Source organism: Bombus vancouverensis, chromosome 1 (assembly GCF_051014615.1).
Source record: "Bombus vancouverensis nearcticus chromosome 1, iyBomVanc1_principal, whole genome shotgun sequence".
Classification (NCBI taxonomy): Eukaryota; Metazoa; Arthropoda; class Insecta; order Hymenoptera; family Apidae; genus Bombus; species Bombus vancouverensis.
The window spans coordinates 785,712-810,952 of record NC_134911.1 but is presented as its reverse complement, the minus strand read 5'-3'; the positions used below and the strand labels follow the sequence as shown (position 1 = coordinate 810,952).

Here is a 25,241-nt window from a genome sequence, read left to right as displayed (position 1 = left end):
GGTAGACAATAGTCTTTGGAAATTCTTCCGAACCAGATGTTTGTTTTGTTTGAAGGACCTTTCCTAGGAAATCTATGAGATTTATGGAAGGTCCTTGAAACTGTGGAGGATACGCTGCGAGTATCCGAAGACATCTGGTTGCCATATTGCCCGCGGTGTGTGGCCTGGGCTAGGTAGAGTGTTACGCGACGTAACAGGTAAAGAATTCAAAGCATTCAAATAAACATTTCATATGTATCATAACATAGTGCATATATGACGAGTTAATTGAAGGTTTCTATATAATTACAAATATATTATACGAAATTAAATGGTTAAAATATTTGTCCTCACCGAAATATGAGAACTTTCGTCTGAAACAAATTCTCATATGTAGCAGTAGTGTTATTGAATCATAATGATCGTTGAAACTTTGTAATTTCGTGATACAAGTTCGGTTGCAGAAAGCTGCCTATCTATTCACTTACGGTTTATAATTTTCATATTTATATTTTAGATGTATTTATTTGATTTCGAGTGGAAAGATTGTTTTTCTTAAAAAACGATATATATTAAAAATTATGTTTGACGAATTTAATATGCAATGCTATGAAATATATATGAAACGCTTTATAATTATTCAATAATTACTACTTATGTTAGTAACTTTTATTTCAAGCTATTTTCCTGTGTTTTAGGAATATGAAACCTCAAAATTATTAACCACAACCAGTATACATTTTACTATTAGGAGTTGTAACAATATTTATATCTAAATTCCGTAGTGCTTTATAAATTATCACGAAACTTTCGGCCGAGATATTGTTTCTACTATTTGCATATTTCTTATACGTATACTAATTTCCTTTTTCGTCGGATTACTACTGCAACAATAACATTATTTCATTTCACAAATACAATTGAATAAATATCTATTTGTTTATTTATTTAATGTTACACTCACCGTAGAGTTATTAGTAAGTACATTACAATACATAATTACATCACATTATACCATAATAAATGCATTCTGTGATGTAGATTATATTATATAGAGCAATAATAATATAAAGATAAAAATATGTAATACATGTACATGCATATAGCATATATATACAGTATATCTGTATGATGATCTTGGAACATAATGGTCAGTTATTTAATGACGCTAGACTTAATTAATTATGTTATAATCCATTACATATATGTATGTATATATTTTGTCTCTTCAATTAAAGTAAAAGTTTTTAAAGACAAACATAAAACCCTTATTTGTAAAAAAATGTTCTACAATTAAGTAGAGATGGACAATTAAAAAAATATAATAATCGTATAAATAATTTTATTGAAGTCATATAATAAATTAAACAATATTGTACACGGTAAACCTTTACAAACAATCCAAGACCATTTCTAACGAATTTTTTCTTAAATAATATCATAATAATGTCTGCAAAGGATAACAGCGATAGTTTCATAACGCAACGAAACACCTGTGCGAATCACGAACATGATTAGAATGTAGTGGTCAGAAAGGATTGGACTTAACTAGACTAAGAGTTTCGTATCTATAGGACTTGGTATATGATCTTGTTGGTATGATCACATTATGATAGGATGGCCCAGCATAAGCAGGGCTGCCGTTGCTAGGCAGACCCGCGTAGAGCTGACATTGCTCCTGTCCGGGGTTTGATTGTTAATACAACGTGTGTCCCACAATATTGGCACTTCTCTGTTAGATAAAAACGTTCATCCCGTGACCGTGGCTACGTTCGGCGACCAGTTGCGTCACCTCGAGCCCAAGCCCACCGTCACAAATCTCGGGCAAACATAATAGGATTGAATCATAACAACTATTTCTAAGTTTTATCATTTAAGTACAGCTACAATAAATAGTCTAGACTAAAGTATTGGGGATCTTCCCAAAAATTCCAAAAGAAACGCCTCGATGTCCCGTCATCTCCGATATATACAGGGTGGTTGGTAACTGGTGGTACAAGCGGAAAGAGGGTGATTCTACGCGAAAGAGGAAGTCGAAAATATAGAATAAAAATTCTTTTTTAAAATTTTTTTTTGTAATTTTTTTAAAAATCTACAGTGAGATCCGTTATAACGAGACGTGATAAAGTGCACGCGTACCGAGCAAAACTTCTAAGTCGATTTTCTCGAAAACAAAGCCTCAAACGAAAAATTTTTATTGTATATTTTCGACTTCTTTTTTCGCGTAGAATCACCCCCCTTCCGCTTGTATCACCAGTTATCAACCACCCTGTATATATTGGTGATAGAACGAAACCTTCTCTTCTTAGAATAAGATCACCGAACCATGAAAATACAAGTTAAATTCGTCATACACGTATATCAGGTCACGTTTTCGTATTTCCGTTTCTGTTACTATAAGTTCCAAGTGGATTTTACGAAATGATATTGTAACTTGTTTCATTACCTTGTATTAAACGGTTAAATCATTCTGTGCAACTGGGGCCATAAATCCGCTACTCGCATTACAGCTCTCTACTTCGACATGCAGGATTATTAACAATTAACTATTAACAATCGACCATTATCGGAAATTAATCAACCCTTGCGGCTTCAAAGATTTCCAAGCCCGAATTTCGGTCGAGATCCTCTTTGTCTTATTTTTTCCGTTTCCTCTTATATTTTGTAGTTAATTACAAACAGGTACAATTTATAATTGAATCAAACTTCGGTTGGCAAAACCGAAATTCTCTGTCCAGATCGAAGTTTTATTAATTATGTATATAAAATGTGGCACAACTTGTGGATTTCAATGATTTTGAATTATGTTGACAAGATCAATGTCTTGAATAATTTCGCCATACAGGGTGTTAAACAATTTGGCTCAAACATTAGTATCATGTACTGTATTGGCAATTAAGTGATTGCGGATGTTGTCATTACCGCAATCACTTAGTTGCCAACCCAATATAATGGCATTCATCAAAGAAGAAAAAAAAACCCTTAGCGAACAAGCAAAAAAGCTACCATATTATAACTCTGAAACTTATGACATTTTTGGACTTATGTTTATTAAAACCTGTTTGTTTCTTATGATAAGTACTAGAGTACATAAGTTTGATCCTGAGATTTCATTCCAGCTTTTCAAAACACTGTATATGTAACTGCTATTCAATCTTAGTTTCAAAGGCATGTAATGTACACACATGTATTTTGATGTTAAATTTTGTATGTCTAATATTTCGATGTTACATTTTGTATTTCTAATATTTTGGATGGATTTTGGATAGGCTTTGGTTACATGTATATATTTGGTATACTGTCCCATTATATAGAGATAGGTGATAGATTTTAAAGAACCAATTTGTAGCAAATCGATATAAATTTTCAATCTTCACCCATCAACGCTTTAGACAATAATACTTTATAATATTAATACTTTTCTTGTTTACGCTTGTGTAACAGAATATTAAACTTTATTACATACGTATATTCATGGAATTACTTAAGACTTAAATTTGATAATACATATCTCAGAGTCATTGAAATCAGTGAAATGTGCCTTATTTAATATAAATATCAAGGTTTCTTTGCAAAAATCTTGGGATCCATGATTTCTCGAAGCTAAACTTTTCAAAGCTCGATTCGAACACGAATCAGCTCAGATACTTTTCTTCTCTTTCTTCTTTTTTCTTTTCCTCTTCGTTTTATATTAATTTTAACCGCCTTTTATTTAAAGGCTGAAATCAACACGGATTACATTCCCTTGTATAATCAGACTGATATCAGACATATAGAATATGTGATCCACGTAAGAAACACTGAGTACGTGGCCGCACTGGCTTGATCTTTTATTGAATTATGATATGTAAATAAGGAAATAAATAAGCCATCTGTCTCTTCTGTTCCTAAAGAGATATGTAAGTGGTATTAGGCGACAACATATATGGAATATTGTTATTAATGGTGTATAGAAAATATTAATTTGCTTTGGATCAGCTAATTGTATGCTAAGAAAAAATTCGTTGTATAAATTTCAACGATAACCATAGAGACATGCATCTTACAGTATAGACTCATCACTATATGATCTTTATGTCTTTGCCTAAATGAAGAAAGGTGAGTTGAAAAATATGGTGTTATAATAGGATGATGTTAGAAAGTTGAATGCAAATTCTTTGAAAACGCACTTTATGAATTACTTGTTGCTAAAGATTTTTGTAGATGCCAAGGAATGATATTCAGAAGCGATAGTTGAATGTCAATTTACATGAGCTATAAAATATACTTTCCCGTACTACATTACGTGCTCGAACTCATAAACATACTTGAATGAAACGATTTTTCTATCGCACGAAAGTCGACCGAAAGAAAAGAAGAAATTTTTCGATATATGGGCTCGGATAATTCTCTTCTTCGCTTCGATACAAATTACGTAGTGCAAATACTCCGTAAAATATTGTCTTTCTCTTTCACGTTCGGCGAATCGGTTATCAACATTACGCTCCACAAATAAGTGACGGCCTTAACGAGTCCTTGATTAATCCAGTCGAATTCAGTTGAAAAAAGATGAATCCAGAAAGAAATTGATAATAGAATAATAGAATTTATTTGCATTATATGATTCGAAACGATATTTAGAAGCGACTTTCAAATAATTTTCCTCTCGTGCCTTATAAACAAAATATCGTTCAAGCAAAAAACACGATATTTTTTACATTTCGCTTCATATCTGAAAAACTCTTTGTCATACGTGAAAAAGTTCCAGTAAAAAGTTATAGATTATAAAATTATCTGTAAAATAAGACCTGTTACGTTACGATAAATCCAACTTTCAGGGTAAAAAGTACGAGATAGTTAATAAAAAGTTATAAGAAGTTATAAAAAGTTAATAAAAATAGTTACGAAAACGTCCATTTCTGTAGCGATTTCGGAAAAGAGGGAAGGTATCTATATTTGATATGCATATTTCTTTTTGTATTCATGTATATATTCGCCGATTACTCCAAAATGGCTTTTCTAAGACTAATCGGAATTATTCTTTTTACAGGTTGTGTTTTTATCCGTTAAAAAATGTCTTGGTCATAGTAAACTATTTTTGTTTAGAGAAAATTAATATTTTTTCGCCAACTTTGTATATGTTCATCAAAGCCTCCGGAATGCTTTGACCAACTGAGATGATTCCTTTGTATCTCGTAGGGCATGTTTTACCGCTGGTTCAGTTACAAAATCTTCTTGCCCTTGTTTTTTATAAAATATTCTTTTGCAAAAATCCAATTTTTATGTATGTTCATCGATTAACCAGGATTGAGTTGAGCTACCGAAATGAAACCTTCTGTATCTCCTAGGGGTAGTCCACCGATCGGTTCTGTTTGCAAAATCTTTCTAGTTTGTTCGTTGTTAACTATTGTTATTGTAAAGAATTTGTTGTTCACCAATTTCATTTACGCGTGTTCAGTGCTCGCTCTGCAATTGTTGGACGGATATCGACATGATCCCAAAGCAGAGGCCTGAGTGAGCGCTTTAAAATTGCTTTTTATAATATAGGGTTCTACTCGTTTTCTCTTCGCAGGAAACATTGTTCTGCGGATTCGTTTTCCCACATAAGTATGGTGTCATTGCGAACTGATATATGATACAATATCAAGTTATGGAAATACCCTTATCTATCACTGTTCAAAGTATAATATCGGTAGCAGTGTACAGCTGGTTTATTCCTTATTCGCATGCGAAACTTTAATCATTAATAAGAATTAAAACTTGATATAAATAATAAATTTTAAATAATAAAATAGGAATAAATTGCCTTATTAGTGACAATGAAAACTATTTTACATTGGCTCTGTAATAGTGATCGCTTCACTAAAAAATGCGAAATGAAAAATTTTTTTTGTCAAAAAACTATTATCGTCGAACAGCTAAAGGTATGAAATAATTTATATTTATTTGTATTTTATTTACACACATATGTAACAACGGTTATATTAACCATTTACTTACTAAACAACATACCAAATATATTGCAACCTTCTGGAAGGCGACGAAAAATTAAAAATGCTACTAATATATATTCTATTTGCATATCTAATTGTGTAACATCGGTAAGTGTAACCTGTATACTATTAATATGTTGAGTGTAATTTGTATTCGCACGTATATGCAAAGGACATTTTTCAATTTGGCCACTACTGAAACATATTCTTGATGATTTTTTGATATAATATAATGCAACTTAATGCAATTAAATGTAAATTTATTAAAATTTGAATAATAGAGCAATAAACGAATTGAAACTTTTTACTGTACTAGAAATATTTTACTGCATTTTGCATCGCCTTTCAGAAGGGTGCAATATATTTAGTATGCTGTTTAGTAAGTAAATGGTTAATCTAGCCGTTGTTACACATATGTGTAAATAAAATACAAATAAATATAAATTATTTCATATTTTCTAACGCTTTTTGAAGTCAGTAGTATTTTGTGGGCAAGAAATCTTTTCCATTTATTACCTTAGTTAAACATGCCATACAATATCAAGGCTCTGTGATAAGTATATACTAGTCATACCAAAATAGACGATCTGTTTATTAGCTTTGTATAATTAATTTGTCTACTTACGAAACGGAAAATTTCATATTTGCATTAAAAGCGTATAACGTTATCGTAGTTTATCCTTCGAACTTGTACGCTATCTGAAAGACCTAGAATGCGCGAATTATATGTTGCCGTAAAAATGTTTCACCCAAAAGTTGCATAATTTTGCAGGAATCATTGTATAGTATAAATATTATGTTGCATAAGGTTAACAAGATAAAAAGGTTAACTTTGTTTGCTTGTTGTGTACAGATACCCTGTATAAGTATCTACTCTGAGAATGATGGTATTTTGAATATTTCAAGATCACCTTTATTTTTTAGAATAGAGCTATAAATTTTATACATGAATTAGCAGATCTTTATATTATCTGTAAAGAAGTATTGAGACACTTATATTGAAAAATACTTTAACTTTAATTTTATAAACCTTGTTATATAAAAGATGCACTCTGTGCACTTAAACAATAATCCATAATTTTTTCGAAAATCAACACATCGACACGTCAGTACGTAAAGGGTTGAAGCAATTGAATTTCGTTGGTGAGCCACGAACCTGTTGGGAGAATCGAGAACGTGAAAAATACTCAATCCATTTTTAGTTGGTAAGGAATACATCTCACTAGAGTAGAGAAGGGCCAAACTGAAACGCAATCCGTTCCGTATTCCGTGCGTGAAAGCCGTTTGGTCACGAGGTGACATCCGACAATGCTTGCGCCCACGCAGTGCTGTAGAGCATAAAACATGTTAGTTGCTTTTCTCCACGGCATCAAATTTCTTAGAAACAGAAGCGACATAATAGCAGTAGTAGTTTCCTTGTCTTCGTGCATTCGTTCGTTCGCTTATGTTCTCTTCCTTAACTGTAAGATCAAAGAAGGAAATCCGGTGATTCTGTCTCACATATAATTCGTCATTACAGCCAGCTGCTATCGAGGATCTACGAAGATGGACATCTACGGAAGCGCTCGGAGACGTTACTGTACCACCGGATTGCATGTCCAGAATCCTTGGAGATACAACGACTGACGATGCCGTTGATCACAAGCTCCCTAGCCCCGAAGAACAGGTTCAAGCAATCGCTCTCAAGTAAGCAGGAAATTTACGCCACCGTAAAAGTGTAATGAATACGAGCGAGTCAATTTTTGTTGATCTTCCCGACTGTAAATCTTCTATAGCTTCACGGAACTATGAAGAACATCGAGTTCATTAAGGACTCGTTACGATAACTCCTTTTAGTGACGTTTAATTTGGTTGAACTTCGTTTTAGGGTATCCCGGATTTGTGACTCTTTTTATAGCATATATTAACTTTTAACGAATAGAATCCAAAAATACTAATTCTAAGGCGCTATTTTGAGTCGTTATTTTGGAAATCATGTATATATTGTATAAAGTTTATGTGTATCGTGCAGTTTACTTGAACACACATACATATTTTATGACTTACGTGTATTATTTTAACACAATTAACAGAATGAATTGGTATGGATCTAGGTTTGGAATAAGGTTAATTAATATTATTTAAAAATATGTTATCAACGAATAGACACAAGGGAATTCGCGTTCTTCGAGATACTGCTTGCGCAAAAGAGGTCGCTATCATGACGATGATCTAAGTTTGTCAACCAGAGTTTATTGTGCGGTATGCATAAACTTTATATAGGAGTAACTTTTGAAATAATGATCTCCGTGTTGCGTGAAATTAATATTTTTCGATTCTACTTATTAAAGTCACATATGTTATAAGAGTCTTCGCAAATTTCGTGTGCTCCAAAATTAAGCGTGTGCCTTCAATTTCATTATCTGCGACATCTTTCATGTTTGACCATCGTTAACATCTACATTGACTTTCGAATTTTGGTTTCTGGTCCCGGTTAGTAACGATGACACAATGTGTGTTGTAGATTCCCAGCGGAAATCGTGGCGGTAGATATCAGCGGAAGAGGATTCGAAAGAATGTCGATGAGAAGAAGATCTCTGCTGTCTAGTCAAGAAAATCAAGAGACAGCGGTGAAACGACGATCGAGGCCTCGCAGGCCCAGAGGAAAAAGACGAAATACGATCGCTGGTACCGATCAGAAGGAAATTCGACAGGCTATCGGAGAGTGAGTTTATACGTATATTATCTCTACCGTGTTTGATTTTGGCTATTCAGGGGTAGTGAAATTATACGTGATAGGAATTAACTAGATTCAAACACGACAGTGCAAATCTTTGGCTTTATTTATAGAGAAACGACTGGAGAAGAAGCGGAAGAGACAATGACAAACATAGCGTCGAGGGCTCATCGATCAGCGAGTACGGATATATTGGGTTCGTCGAAGAAAGACTCGCCGACGGAAAAAAAATCTCACTTCAATACGTTGAAAGCGTGGGGTATGTCCAGATTGAAACTAATCAGTCCGAAATCCAGTCAACAGTCGGAGCAACAGGAGACAAGCGCTTCGGGTACAGAGAGGTCAGAACAGGATCAAGGTCAGTCGAGAACAGCCGAAGAAACAAATATTTACGAAATGGTAATAACCAGGCGCAGGAAGGACAAATCTCACGAAAGGAAGCCGAGTTCCTCGAGCTCGAGCGGGAAGAGCACCTCGAGTATACCGGTATCCGTCCCGAGCACCGACAGACAACCGAGCGTGAAATTGCGTGAAAGCGCAGCCCAAAGAAGAGAAAGACGAAAGGGAAGCAATCGCGACGAGCCGCCTCATTCCAGCTCTGGAAACTGGAGTGCATCCTCTGAAAGCGGAAGGGCGAGTATCGGAAGCGAAACCACCACTACCACACATCAACCGAGGTATGGCTGTTGCTCGTTTCGAGATTACGACGCGAGCTAATGCGTTATGAGAAAAACGAAATGATACTTTGGTATTGAATGAGAACTTAGTATTAAAGCTCGTATATCGCAGGAAAATCGTTCTTTTAATAGCATAACAGGAAATTGAAAATGGATAATGAAATATACGTATATGTTTTTATTCTTTAGTTATTTAAAGTAAAACAAGTTCTAAATTACACTAAATAATTTTTTTTATTATGCTATCAGAAGAAGGTTTCATATTTGTTTGCATTAATAAATATAAGATGTAACTTTTGTGTTCATTAAAATATATATTAATAATTATAGTTAAATTTGTATTAATAGAAACTGATATTAATTTCATAATTATTTTTATAGAGCGCGTATATAAACAGAGCAGAACGATTATAATTTACAATTAATTGCATTTTTATTAGTAGTATGAAATATACATGCAGAATGCATGATTAGATCTCCACAATTTCTGAATATCTTAATTTGTATGAACGAAATAAGTAGGTTAGTAATTTTTTGTAGAAGCTACCGAGCTGCATCGACTGATCCATTAAGAAGCATATGATTCTATTAAAAAAAAAAACAAATTAATCTATACCTACAAAAAAGTCGAAAAAATAGAATACATTTTTTTCATATAACCCTTCGTTTTTGAAACAACAATTGAGTTTGAAAATTTGTCAAGCATATGTGGTAGTATGTATATAATTTGGTATAAGTATAATTTACTATTTAAAAATATAACCGTGGTCTTCATAGAGCTTTTCAAGGATTTTTCGTTGCATAATAAAATAAATATCGCTGCGACATGTCCTCTTCGAGCCTTTGACATTGTATAATTGCTTGAAATCGTTAATTGTTTTAAACATTTTTCCATATCATCTATAGTTTTGAAGCCATTTACACGTTTCCAGATATATAGGACACACTGCATATGTATATTCATATACATATATTAACGATACATATTATCACAATATGTATAGATCGACGACAACTGCTTCAATTGGAACATCATCGACATCTTTGAGTCACGCAAGGCGGTTTAAAGGACGAGATACATCAACATCATCCTCGGTAACGTCAGAGGGTACATTAACTCCAGATATTATACAAGATATTACCGTGATACCTTTCTCGGACGATGGTGAAACATCATCTGTGTATTCTTGTGATACGGAGGGTTATTACACCTCCTTCCACGTGGACTCTGGCTTAAAAACTCTAAGGGAAGAGGATCCAGCTCCGCAGTGTCCATTGATGAAATCTAACGATGTCAGCTCCGATCCTACTTCACCGGTTGTCGAAAATGAATACGAACTGTTTGGAAGGGGTTCAACATCAACAACGACGAGCTCAGCGGGCACAGTCTGCACCGCTTTAATGGCACCGCCGCCGCCAGAAAGGAAATCTAGCCTAACTGTTGTCGCTATGGTATAAGGAAATTTTTGTCTTTATTTTGTAATTTTTTACTTATTGGCCTTCGCTCGGGGAAGGCTGGATCAAATCTGACACGCGCAGGTGTTTCATCTCTATTTCTTTTTAAATTACATATTAATATTCTAGCAAGCTATATTGAGCTGTCATATAGAACAAAAATTTTCTTAATTAGTTCTTCGCTATGCTCTTATAAAATAAAATATTCAATGCTTGTGAAAACAATGATCGAGTTTATCGAGGATAGTTGCATTAGAATCTATATACACATATTATAATATTCATTTGATATTTCATTACATTTCTTTGTAAATTTGTCCTAAAGTTTATGTAACACCAGAACAATTTTTTTTTTAAATTAGAAGCTGTGATTCACTAATAGATGGGAAAATTGGAATAGTAAGTTGAGATGATTGAGAATGGTTGCTTATAAGATAAAAATATATAATGTACGTGTTTTTATATGTGCTTTAAGTAACGATAACTAAATGGTCAGTGAATAACATTTTTGGTACTTTAGTGTTATTATTTTTCTAATATTTATATTGAGTAATGGCGTAAAATTCCTGGTACAGTTCCTGCAACAGATCGTAGTTCGAAAGGTTAAAAAGGATAATAGCCTGTATCAATAACAAATTAATATACTCATTAAGTCACTTTTTAAGTCTGACCCATTTGTGTATGTATAATTAAAAGTCAGCTCTTAAACAAATTAATTCGTTTTGGCCTATGATGTCATTTTCACGTATATGAGAAACATAAATATTATAATAAAAAATTGAGGCATTTAGATAATTAATTAACAAAGAATTTACTGAAACAATATTCTGTTTGATAATATGAGTTTTCATTTTATACATTATTTTATACATTTTATAAAAATAGATTATGTATATAGAAATAGAATCTTTTATATGCTATAAAAATTTTAGAAATAAAATATACAAAAGGGTCAATAAAATTATTACAGAAAAATTAAATTGCTAATTGTAATTGTAATTAATTGTATTCTAATTCAAAAATATATTATACAAATATATATGTACACATATTATTTAACACAAAGGAGAAAAACTGTTTTGTACTTTATAAGATATTGTTGCATATATACGAATAATATACTCTATTTGTAAATATATAATTAATGAATTTTGACGAATTACGTAGTCATTTTATAATAGCTAAAATGATTCATTCTCAATTTTCTCTTTCATTCTTCTTTCTGTGAACTCTATTTCTTTCAAAATTCATTCAAAAACAATTAATTAAACAATTTAATTTTCATAATTTAAATAATTTTCAATAGGTTCACGGACCGAACCAGAACGGCGGCGAATCTCCAGACAGCGGTCATAATACCTCGTCATCGCCTGTGGAATCAGCCTCGAGTCCAGCATGCACAGGAAGGTCATGCTCGGAGTTCGAATACTCTGAATCGAGCGATCTCGAAGGCTGTGAGAGGATCGAAAGGATCCGTTCGAAAACTGCGATCAATACGAGCCGCATACCGTCCATGTGCGTGATTACGCCACCAGGTTCAGACGACGAACATGCAAGAGATTCGGATCAGGCAAGCAAAAATGCCGAGGACGAAAAGATCGATCTGCAAACGGGAAGTTCGGTACTCATGTCTGCCACGGTTGGCACTTCCAAGATGGAAGTGATTAATGGACAGGACAAGAACCTCTATGCCACGATTCAGGTATTATCTTTGCCTACAAACGAGAAATCCACGGTTGGACCGAATCAAGTGGGCAAGATCAATCCGCTAAGCGGAGTTCTAGGCAAACTTCGAGGCGTACTTCCGGGCAGGAAACAAGTGCCAAAGAGTACGATGCAAGACCAAGCGAACGCAGACTCCGGCGACTATGTCACCATAGCCGACGTGAGAAATAACAATGACAAACGTCAAGATTCGGCTTCTTGCTCGACTAGCGCGACTCCTGTTCGGTCACCTGTTACTTATGCGAACTCAGATATTTTTAAGAGAGATGCTGAATATGTTAGCCTAAGCGAGTTGCCAAAGAAGCCTGATTCGTCTTTGGAAAGAAAAAGACAAGGTGCCAGGGTTATGTTGGATTCGGAAGGCAAAGTCGTTTATTCATCCGATAGCTTGAAGAGGAGGAAAGGCGCACATACTACGTTTAATCCAGGTTTAATCTATGTTTAATCACATGTTTCATCGTTTGCTGGACATAACAAACTCATTAATATGCTAAAAAATCATAACATTGTTGATTAGTAATAGAAATCTAAAAGATAGTCTTTGGTATATTTCAAACACAAGAACAGCTTCTGTAGAGATAGATATTCCTTCTTGACAATTTGGAAAATATGTTGTATTTCATTATGTATGAATTAAATATAATATGCATATACAATCTAATATACAGGGTGTTTTGGAACGGGTATAGCTGGATTCCTTATGAAAAAGTAAATCGAAGATATAGAATAACGATATTTCGTTTGCAGCTTTGTTTTCGAGAAAATTCAATTTGAAATTTTGTCGTGTACTTCGCACACAAAGAATTTTCAAACATAACTTTCTCAAAAACTAAACCTTCAACAAAAAATTGTTATTCCATATTTTCGATTTAATTTTGTATAAGAATCCATGTCCGTTTGCACTACCTGTTCCAAAACATGTTTTAATATAAAACATGTATTCAACTTTACAATCTCGTTGTATTTCTTCTATCAACTACATCTTCAAATATATTTAATTAAATGACTTCCCTCTCCTCTGTATAAAAATCCAGGTCCATTTGTAAGAGAAGGAGTGTCACCAAGTCCATCACCATTATTGCACCGTGCAACGCCGAACGTTCGAGCAGTGACGAAGATCAGCGACACGGTGGATGGTTCAAACAAATCTACGCCGCCTACTTCGCCCCAATTAGGCAAGGTGATCATCAGAGCGGCGAAAAGTCCCGATCGCGCGGCCAGCCCGGATTATGTACGAACCCCTACGACGGTGGTTGGTCCAACGAGTCCGACTCCTCATCGACAAGTTCGCGGGGCTTACGTCAACGTGCAAGACGACGAAGGTAAGGCGGCTTCTGATACGAGCACTGACGAACGCGACTGCACTTGCTGTGCTGGTAGATTAGAAGCGCAATGTACACTCGCGATGAATCCTCAGCCTAACAAGTTGAACGCACCACTGACCACCAACGGAACTTCGTTGCTTTCGGCCAAGAGCACCTGTCGAACGGCCTCTGGGGCAATAGCACTGGCACCGAGTAACAAGTTGTTAGATCTGAATAAGTCCAAACTCTGCTTTAACAAAACGTTCACAGAGAATGTAATAGTTAGGTCCACAGATGTAATTAATTGCGATGAGAATCACCCACCGGTGTTCGCTACTGATAGTTTGATTCAAAACGCTCAGAAAGATTATCAAATCTTGAATAAATTAAGCGCGCCTCAGTTGGCTTCTAAAGCTACAAATTTACGCCTCGACTTTGAGAAATCGGCTCTCTGTCCGAAAAATTTGAGGTCGACTGGAAATACTCCGAAGTCGAGTAGGAAGTTGCTAGTGTCTGACTTGGACACGCCAAACTTTCATAGAAAAATTGCGAAATTAAACTCTCAGTGTGATAGCCAAGAGATAGATGTTAAAGAGAATCATAGTCATTTGAGAAATGAAGATAAGTTGTTTTCTACTACATCTGTTATTAGCGAGTTTAGGTTAAACGAAAGAGACGCGGTTGTAGATTCAGATATTGGCGATATATCTGACAATAACAGTTGTACGAAAAGAACTCAGATATTTAGCGGTAGTGATAGAATCGAACGTAAAGTGAAACGAAGTGAAAGTTATCGAATGGCGAATAGTCCCATAATGTTTATTAAAAAGTTTTCTATTAACGGGGAAAAGTCTTCGAAGATTTGTAGAACACCGTCGGAAGAATTGCAAGAGGAATTGTTAAAGGAAAGGATCAATTATCCTGACACAATTTCCAGTCCTGAACCTCCGAACGTAAATTTTGATATGAACGTAACGATCTCGATTCCCGTTACGACTGTTTCAAAAAGTCCTAGGCCCAGACCCATGGACATTGAACCTGCTAGAGTTCTTAAATATTCTGGCAATGACACTGAAATTTGGTAATCAATGAAATTTTTTATTAACTGTTGATATCTGTTTTTATCAGTTACAATTAAACAAATCAATTTCAGGTATATCGGCTTCTATTCTTATAAGGCCAAATATGACATAATGCGTATAAAGATAGGATAAAGAAATTATGCCTATGAAATTAACAATAGAATAATGAGCGGAATCGTTTTGTTCGGTTAATAGGTTAAATGGTATTAGTGAAATTATATTATTAAGTATAATAATTGTAACATTTCTTAATTTTTAATAATCCAATGATTTTGCAATTATGTATCAAACAGCCGTGTTATGTGTTTTATATCCAGAAGGTCATCATTTTTTAAATTTTCAAACATCTTGTTGGTAATTCGGATTATAAATAAAATTTCTAACCTATATAAATATAAATATCAGAACATATACAATTCAATAGTTCCAGTACTTTGTATCTGTGATACTATGCAGTGATACATATTGTTAAAAGTAATTGCAATAATAATATTGGTTCCATTTTGTCACAATCAACGATTTAGGAAGGCTTTTACATTAATAGTGTTTCATCAATTTAAGTTTGCTACTCCAATACAGAAATTTGTATGTACTTGAAAAATCTTTACTAATATTCTTATGAAAATATTTTTAAAAAATTGGATACTCAAATTGTATGATAAATTGGTTTACAATTTTCTTTATACAAGTTTCATGATGAAGAAAAATATTTTAAAATAAATGACAGACAAGTGCAGTTAGAAACTTTTGATCTGATAAGTTCTATTATCGTAAAATATGTGTTATTAGGTATTTTTTGTGCTACGAGTTACTTTAAATGTTACTTTATTAAATTGTCGATGTTATTTAATTATTATAAAGATATAGGGTGACTACACGTAAATGCCTAGCATCAAATAGGAATTAACACTAAACCTACCAGCGGCAGTCAAATTGACCGCTCTCGAACTTCTACACAAAGTTAACCATATTTAAACTTTATCATATCGCTTCATAATTTCTGACTTTTCCTAAAACTTGCATACAATATATTTTTCGGTATTTACTTTTAGTTTGCTCTTTTATTTTCTGAGAAAAATTTGTACTCTGCCTTGCCTACTGTGAGCGGTCACTTTGACCGTCCGACAAAATATTTTCGTTATTCTTGTTATTCTACAGTCCATTGTTACAAACATTGTAAAAGTCGAGAAGTTTCTTAGGGTTATTGCTCATTGCGATAAAACACGGGAAAAGCTTTCCCAATTCCACCCTGGAGTAACCGTTGATGGAGAACGACCAATACTCATCAATATTTTTGTATAAATATCGCCGTCACAGGCCATATTCTTATTTGCTATTGTTCTTTCGACTAGAATACATCTCAGTTTGTTAGTCAATTAGTCGACATCTAAACTTGTTATCTCTAAAACTCAGGCAGAAAGCATCGCAGAGCGTTTTGCGTAAAGCATATCAAATTTGACAATAATTTTGTATTCCATACATGGTATTATTCTGTGATAAATATTTACCCTAGAAATGTCAAGAGTATTCGAAAAAAAATTATAAAAAAAAAAATAACTGACGTAGAAGAAAACTGTTTAGTGTGCGAACAAGAAACTTCAGCGTCTGAAAACGGCATGGAAACACATGAAAAGCTATTTACAACTGAATCAGAGTTGAATATTATAAATAAGTCCAGGGCAAAAAGGAAAGAAATTATCGTTAACAACAAAGGGTGAGACTGATGTAGAGAACCAACGTATCCAAACTGGACCCGATGGGACAGTTTGGAGAGAAATAGATGCAAGTCCCAAACATCAGGCAGGACATCAGTTCATAATATTTTTAGGGATATGCTAAACGGCATATTATGAAAGGACAAGTAAAGACGGCATTTTATGATTGAACTTCGTATAAGGGATCATATAATAAAATGTATAGAAGAAAAAGAATTTAGAGTATTGGGGACTAAGAGGGAGCTAGATGCAACAAAATTAGATGCATTTATTGCTCTGCTATATGCTATATGCTATAGAAAAAATTTAGATGTCTCATATTTGTGGAATAATATTTGGAGACTTGCATTTTTTTCAAAAACAATGAGCAGAAATGACTTTGCTGAAATTATGAGGTTTATACGGTTTGATAAGAAGAGCGAAAGAAGGTAACGTTTACGAACCAATAAATTTGCAATGGTATCTACAGTATGGGGCTAATTTACAGAGAATTCACAAAATTGCTAATTATAAACCTGGTGCATACATTACTTTTATATAAAGAATCGCGGGAAAAATCCATGCAATAAAACTATCAACAAGTTCAGATTCATTACTACAAAAAACTTGGCAAGTAAAAAGTTGTAAAGGTTACAAAATTACGAAAATTTGTTTAAGATGCGGAAAATATTTATGCGGCAAATGTACATTTGATAATTTGTAAAAAATGCAGCAAAGTTGAATAAGATATATCTCTATATAAATAAAAGTGTAATTCTATTTAAATCTATAATTAATATTAAACAAAAATAAATTTGGACGAAATTTTACGAAAGTTCATCATTTTATATATATTTAGTTATAAATTAACCATTATCTAAGTTAAATCATAAAAATTATTACTTCTTTAATCACCGGTCATTTTGACCGCACACAGTAGGAATATGTATTGACGAAGTGTCGGTAGGTTTAGTATTAACAGATTTTTTAAAGTATAATCATAAAGTATAATTTTTTAAAGTAAAATTATAACAGTTTTAAAAAGTATCAGGCACATAACAGACACTTTCTGTTTATAGATATCATATCTTCCAGTCATTTTTGAACAGAAGATTTAAAATATTTTCTAACTAGCAACAAACCTGAAAATAGAAAATAAATTATTTTGGTTATTCTAATTCTGAATTCAAAACAGTAAAACGAGAGAGAGGGAGGGGGAGAAAGAGAGAAAACTATTTGCCATTACCCAATAACAAAATAAAAAATGACATTTGTGATATTTATTCATTCTTTTAATTTTATCCTCGTTATATATATAATACGACTAATTGTTAATAAAAGGTATTTTAAGATTTACCAAAATAGGATAAAATTATATACTTGACAATATTTTGATAAGTTCATTGTTCGATACGAAATAGACGAAAAAACTATACCTATGAAATAAAATTATTTTAATTAATTCCGAACTGCTTCATGTTAATAAACTTATAAAAATTAATCTGTACTTCTCGTACACATAAATATTCTTCAATAGACATTTAATTTACAGTTCATAGACAAAAATACTTTATATAAAGAAATTAATATTTTTTTGATAGAAATTCTTAAATATAAAAATATTGAAATACTTCATAACTAATGAAATTTCTAGAGTACGTAACCAATACAATTCCATTTTACAAATTAACTGGCAAAAAAACTCGTATTTGGTATCTTCCTGGTACATTAAGAATCAGTCCTGTTGCACAAGTATCTTAGAAGATCCTCCATTCCTTGTTGCTCGAACAGTTATGTAAATCGCGCATTAGATAATTGCTGAAGCCAGGGCATCAGAGCAGTAAATAGATCGATCAGCGGGAGATCTCATCAAGGACCAGCTGGAGCGGGAAAGAATAAAAGAACGAAATACAAGAAAGTACGTCGATGTGGAAGTTATCAGTATATACACGTATTCCAGCTCTTGATTCTACGAAAGGAGAGTACAGGCTAACGGGAGAGTGTCATTTGCTTGGAGATTAATGAGGGCAAACGGCAAATGATCCGTTCGACGGTCGCGATAACGAGATCGAACAATGTTTTTCCGCGTTAGCGTAGACACGATAGAAAAGTCACGTTTCCTGTATCTACCGACTCATTCGTTCGATTTATCGGCAGCTGCCCCTAACTTAACATTGCGAAACGATAAATACGAATTCTCTCCTTTTGTCGTCTTTTATGACGTACGGAATATTTCAGAGTTCAATAGTTTCGATGATAAAATCCTATCGAACCAGTCCCAACCAATGTATACATAAGTGCATGCTTTTCGCAAGGTTAATAGATAACATTACATGCGCATTTCCATTAGTTTCTTTACTTTTAACACGCCACGGATTTCCTATTTTTCGTCCATAAGCGACCACCTGATTACAAGTATTGATATCACCAGATAAAAAATGTATCTTCTCCTTGTCGTCTATAGACTCCGCTTTCGTAGTCTTTCCTTCTTCAGTTATACATAGTTATATATAGTCTTCACTTATACATGTGTATACACTTCATGCGAATAGAGTGAGTTGATTTTTCTGCAGAGTTTTCTATCTGCTTTCCAACACTTCTACGATTTTACGCACGTTTAACCCTACTTCTCCTAATTTCTTGATAGTTAAATGAGTGTAAATTATTGTATTCTGTAATACCACGTTGAATGCAAAATGTGATATTATGCAAGTACAATGCAACTGGTAATACAATACAGGATGGAGTGATTCATCATGGAAAAATAAGTAAAGGACATAGATTTTCGTATGTAACTTCGTTTCAGAAAAATGTAAAGATTTGTTTAGAATAGAGAGATGCTTTACTTTGGATATTTTTCATATTCTTATATGTGATGTACATTTTATATAAACTATATACATAGAGTGATCGATAACATGTGGTAGAGCCGGAAGTGTATGTAACAAATAAACAAGCGGTACAAGCGGAAAGGGGGTGATTCTACGCGAAAACAGAAGTCGAAAATATAGAATAAAAATTCTTTTTTATTTTTTTTTTTAATTTTTCCATCGAGACAACGATCTACAGTGAGATCCGTTATAACGAGACGTGATAAAGTGCACGCGTACTGAGCGAAAATTCAAAGTCGATTTTCTCGAAAACAAAGCCTCAAACGAAAAATTTTTATTCTATATTTTCGACTTCTTTTTTCGCGTAGAATCGCCCCTTTCCGCTTGTACTACCAGTTACCAACCACCCTGTATATAACTCTGGTAAGTGTTCACAGACCTCGCTGTAGACTAATATCTCTACCTATATTTGTATTTATTGAATTTAATAATGAAGAACACATGATGAAATAGGATACTTATATGTGATAAATTTTATTATTTTAAAAATTGTTGAATTGTTTCCTATTTAATTAAATACCAACTGATAAGTTTATATGCTATTCTTCCTATTAAAATTAAATCTTTCTATTTTAAAGTCATTGAACGTATTATTCTGTTACATTGTGTGTTCTCCACTATTGCATTCGATAAATAAAAATATAATTAGAGTTTATAGCGAAATCTGCAATACTTATCAGGCAAATACATAAATTCAGCTTTTCGAAAATAGTTTTATTTTTTCACGTACCATCATCCTCTTTTACATCCTCAGTTACACCACAGGTCACCCTATATATAATCTATATTGAATACACAACGTGTGTAATATATAAAATAACCAAATTGAACATTCATTATACTATTTGGTGTGTGATACGTATCTCGATTCAAGTTCCATTTTTTAAATTTCATATAAATTTCATATTCATAAAAATATAGTGTTCTAAAAACGTCTCCAATATAATAATTTATATTTATTAATTTTTACTTTGAAGACTTGAAACTTAAGATAAGGCTCAAATATTGCTACAAATAAAACCTGCTATTTGTCAAACCAGAACCATAATTCACGAAAGGAGTGTAACTTCATATTATAAAGCATATATATGTATACATGTGTATATATATATTTTTTCTTCATATTTATATAATATATATATATATGTATTACGGGGTTAACATAAATAGTTCGGTGATTTAGAGTTCAACGGTTTAAAATAACCCTTTACGATTGCGGTACATTTTCATTAATTCGTTTCATTTTTTCAACCGGAACCTATAATATAACTAAGATGGAAATTATAAGAAACATCACGGTAGCATAAACGGTTGTTTATGAACCATTGTTGAAACGAATCCTTCGTAAGCAGCCATTATGTTAGGGAAAGGAATTATAATGCGTTTGATGACGAGTGAATAGGAAATTTTTCGCTTCAGTGTATAGCATACAATAAATTTAGCAGTGAAGACTGATAAGCTGGTAAATTCCAGGGAGCCCCCAATGAAGCCTCACTTTGTTAGCCCTTATCAGCATCATTAGCCGCTGGCTCAACAACTAACGGAATTGCATCAGACGTGATGTTTATCCCAGTCGATAATTCGAAATCGAGATAAACAAAATTCCCTCCTACTCGTAGCAGACGATTCAAATACTTTCGAGCGGATGCCACCATCCTCAGTTCACTTCGATCTGGCCACGTTCACGCCCGGCAGTCGCCTAACTCTACCGATTAAGCGATCCCTCAACCCCTTCCGAGCTTCGTCCCTTTTCGAAGATTTCTATCTATTTCACGAACTTAAGTCATCTGACTTTATTATCGATAGCTGATGTAACTTTTCGTGGATTTTGTAGGCATCTATCCTCTACCTATCCCTTAAGACCAACTTAATTTAAAAACTAACACCGTAAATTATTTGTCTATCATAAGAATATGCAAACTTAAAATAAGTCGATATTGAAGTTGTTCACGATTTTCAATGAATGTCCGTCGTGTTATTGTTCGGACATTGTATGCAGGCCTGTGCACAAAGCATCAGGAAGTTGTTAGATCTTCACGCGTGAATGCGTTGGCAGTGAGCTGGGAGGGGAAGAAATTCGCGATTTTAACAAGTGGCGATGATAAGGCGGTATCAGTCTAGCAACGAAGAGAAAACCTTGTCGCTAGACAGGCAGTCGCCAGCCTTGATGGCTTGAGAGAGAACTGATTGTAAGACGAGCGTGGTCTTTGCGATTTGACAATCGTCGTAGGCTACGGTTGCATTCCAACATGCTGGCGAGGCATTTGCTTTTTATTGCGACCAGACGACATCGTAAGTCAAAAAGTTTCTATTTTTGTTTTCTTTTTTTTTTTTTTTTGCTTTTTATTTCTAACTTGCCACAATATGTTCTTTAATTTAATTATCGGGGTTTTGTTCTTTTTCTGTTTGAGAAGTCGCAGGTTTTAGTTTGTTTAGGAAATATGTATGTATGTACATGGACGCATTGTTCCGACAGTGAATTACATTTTTTTGAACTTGTTATTGACATAAGTACTGTCGTTGTAAATAACGCATTTTGCTGATTGTTAAACAATAGATGTTTCATATTCGAGTATTAATATTTTTTGTTACAATTTATTTTCGTTGGAATTAATTTCAGTAATAAGTGAAAAAGTTTTAAGCTGGCACATAAATAACATAATTTTTCTACCGGATTGTTACTTTTTATTGTAATAATTTTTATTTATCGGTATTTGTGTTTTATTTTATCGTCACTGTTGTCGAAAGTTTGTTCGTGAGATATATACACAAGAGTTCGCGTTATATATATGTCTCCATTTAAAAAATTTCCGACGAAGATTGTTATTACAAGCACATTATGGATTATGCAGAATAAATACGAATAACAATTGAAACCGAATTTACAAAAAATAATATGTTACTATAAATGTTTGATTGGTTGCATTTGCAATGCATGCATGTTTGGTAACGCATGAGAATAGTTTGGATTGCTCTCATACTGCTGCTATGATTTTAGGATTATTATGTCCCATTTCGTTCTCATTTTAACAAATGAAAGGATTTTTAATGTTTTATTGAAAAGATTTACCATAGCATTGAAATGAGTCTTTCATATATTCTTAAGATTTAAAAATATTTTTAATGATATAGAAAGCCAATTAAGTTAAAAACAATCCAAATGATATAACAGGATTAAGCTTAAATCATCTTTAATGTTTTCAAATATCTTTTCGGTATCATGGGATTAATCTATTCAAGTTTCCTGACACTTCAGCAGGTACAACATCCTTCATTACATCTTACATATAAAAATCCAAATCAAAGGAACAGACATTAACTCCCTAATCTTTTCTATCGTATTATTTTGTCAGATCTGTTTTAAGTGCATATATTTCATTATCTATATAAAACACTTTTATATAAAATAACACGCTCGCAACCAGCGATACATATATATGAGACTTTCAGATTGATTTAAATTTTGTTTTAAGGTGCAAAATGAGTGAATATACAAGTACATTTAACTAACACGCGGATTGACACTTGCACAGTTGATTGCGATTTGTTTGTATCTTCGTTTTTAAAACAATATCGCCTTACATACTTCGTATCTGTACTTTCTCCATTATTATTTGGTTTAGTTTTATTATATTACAACACTATTATATATGTAAAAAAATAAAATTTCCTAACCAATCGAGTACTACCATAAACAAAATCACTCCATTTTCTATAATAATTCCTATAAGAGAAATAGGAATCAAAGAACTCGGAAATTAGTTCCAAATGTGGAACCGGTTTACTTTTGCAATAATAGTTGTGTTCTGACATTTGTATTTCTTTATTAACGACGTTTAATATCAATGAAATTGATAATCGTATAATATCAAACGATACAATACAAACATTATGTATATGATTAAGTAATTATATCAGATGAAGATTTGCTAATATGGCTTGCGTGTGAATAGGATATCTCTTCCATTGATAATTAATCTCTGTTTGTATAATATAAAATAATTTAAATTAGTCTTAGAAATACAACCTGAAAAAAAGAGAGAGTGGAGAAGATTGAATAAAATCAAATATTTAAATTTAATTTCTCAAAAAATATCTACATATTGGTACAAATATATAATTTGTTAAGTCTTTCTCTTTACAAATTTTTTCTGTTTGAATGTAAAACATGTAGTGTATACGTTTATAAAATTAGTTATACAAATAATAATATTTAAAAATATTATTGTTACTTGGGAAATATTGGAAATATCATTTAAAGTGGAGCATCTGTTTTAATCCACTTATCAGCATCAAAGGAAATGTATGTTATACCTTCTTTACGAATCTAAAATCTAATTTCATTTAATGTTATCAAAACACGTGTCAAGCTTATTTGAGCAAATGTACGTCCCACATATATTTACTGTAAATTATATCATTGCTGAAGTTTATTGCCTATAAAATAAAATATTGTCATGTCGCTAGTTGCCATTGATAGTGGCACAATATAAAAAATTTGAAATTTCCTTTTATTGAATAGAAGGTCTACATGATGTTTTTATTTTTATCATGTAAAATGATATATTTATAATTCCATTAGTTTTGCCTCAATGGGAAAAATTATTACCTATGCCGCTATCAACCTGGTTTTAGTTTTACACCAGTGACATTTTCAGTTGTTTTGTGACACTGCAAGTGAAAGGTTTTAGTGCTTTCGCTAATAGTGGCATAGTTTGTGTTAAGTTAACTTTATAATGTCATTGAAATGTCCCACAAAGATTTCTTTGTAAAATTTAAAAAGTACCTCCTGTAAAATATACATTTTTTGAGTTGTAACATTATCCGTGCCAAGCAGTGATGTTATAAAACAAACTCATTCTTGGCGACAAGTGTGATACATAAACAAACATGAATAATACAAGTTGCTATCAATGAGTGATTAACTTTTATGAATATTTACGAAATTTTATGAAATACAGTGTTTCGTCTTGAATTATGTCCGATACTTTTTACAATTTTTGTGTTTTCTTTTTCTGTTAATATCTGCTTCACGAGCAACTTGTTGAAGAGGGATAAATCTAGCGCAAAAATGTAATAATGATGTGGGGGGACAATGCATTCATAGGCGCACGCTTTCAGAAGTTTGATAATTATTCCTGTGAACCTATACTGTATGATTTATACTGTATGATCTACTTATAAATGGTTTTTAGAGTAGAAAAACGCGTAGATTGTTTTTTCACTTTGATTATTACATACATATTTATTAATACAATGATATAAAGAATATACAGAATATTATGAGGTGTATTTATCTTAATTATCTCCATTATTTCAAGTAATAAATGAAAACTCTACGCAATAAAAAAATTGCATGATTGCGGGCAGGATGTAACATCATGACCAACGGTACCAAGTTATTCGATATCGAATTTTACATTTTTATTAATTTCTTTTTTCGTTTTAACTAGATTTGATCTTATCGGGCGTAGTTTCGAACATGCTTCATAATGAAAGGAATATAATAAAGAAAGTCGAATATTCCTGAAATGCGGTTTGAAATAAATAGCATGCCTTTTTAACACGTTCAATGCTTATGGTAATAGAAAATTTTCATACAATATCTACCCGTGGTTATATTGGGAAATATAAATTATTATAAAACACTTTCCCATAAATTCGAGATTTTTAGTTCACGTGCTATATTTAAGTTGATCACATGTATAATTTAAAAGTATGTATCGACGTGAATAGGTGTGAAGTA

The 25,241-nt window shown here is 32.8% G+C and overlaps 1 protein-coding gene across 2 annotated transcripts in view; it reads left to right on the top strand.

Moving 5' to 3' along the window:
- Positions 1–25,241, top strand: part of gukh (NHS actin remodeling regulator GUK-holder) — a 223,191-nt gene that overhangs the window by 177,740 nt on the left and 20,210 nt on the right. Inside the window, exons 3-9 of one of the 2 annotated variants that reach the window (XM_076624780.1) lie at positions 7,471–7,637; positions 8,455–8,655; positions 8,781–9,008; positions 9,078–9,344; positions 10,349–10,796; positions 12,106–12,952; positions 13,559–13,846. In XM_076624780.1, the coding sequence (XP_076480895.1) occupies positions 7,471–7,637; positions 8,455–8,655; positions 8,781–9,008; positions 9,078–9,344; positions 10,349–10,796; positions 12,106–12,952; positions 13,559–13,846 (2,446 nt within the window). Of the gene's footprint in view, positions 1–7,470; positions 7,638–8,454; positions 8,656–8,780; positions 9,345–10,348; positions 10,797–12,105; positions 12,953–13,558; positions 13,847–25,241 lie in introns of both variants that reach the window. The other variant, XM_076624435.1, reaches the window with a different exon arrangement.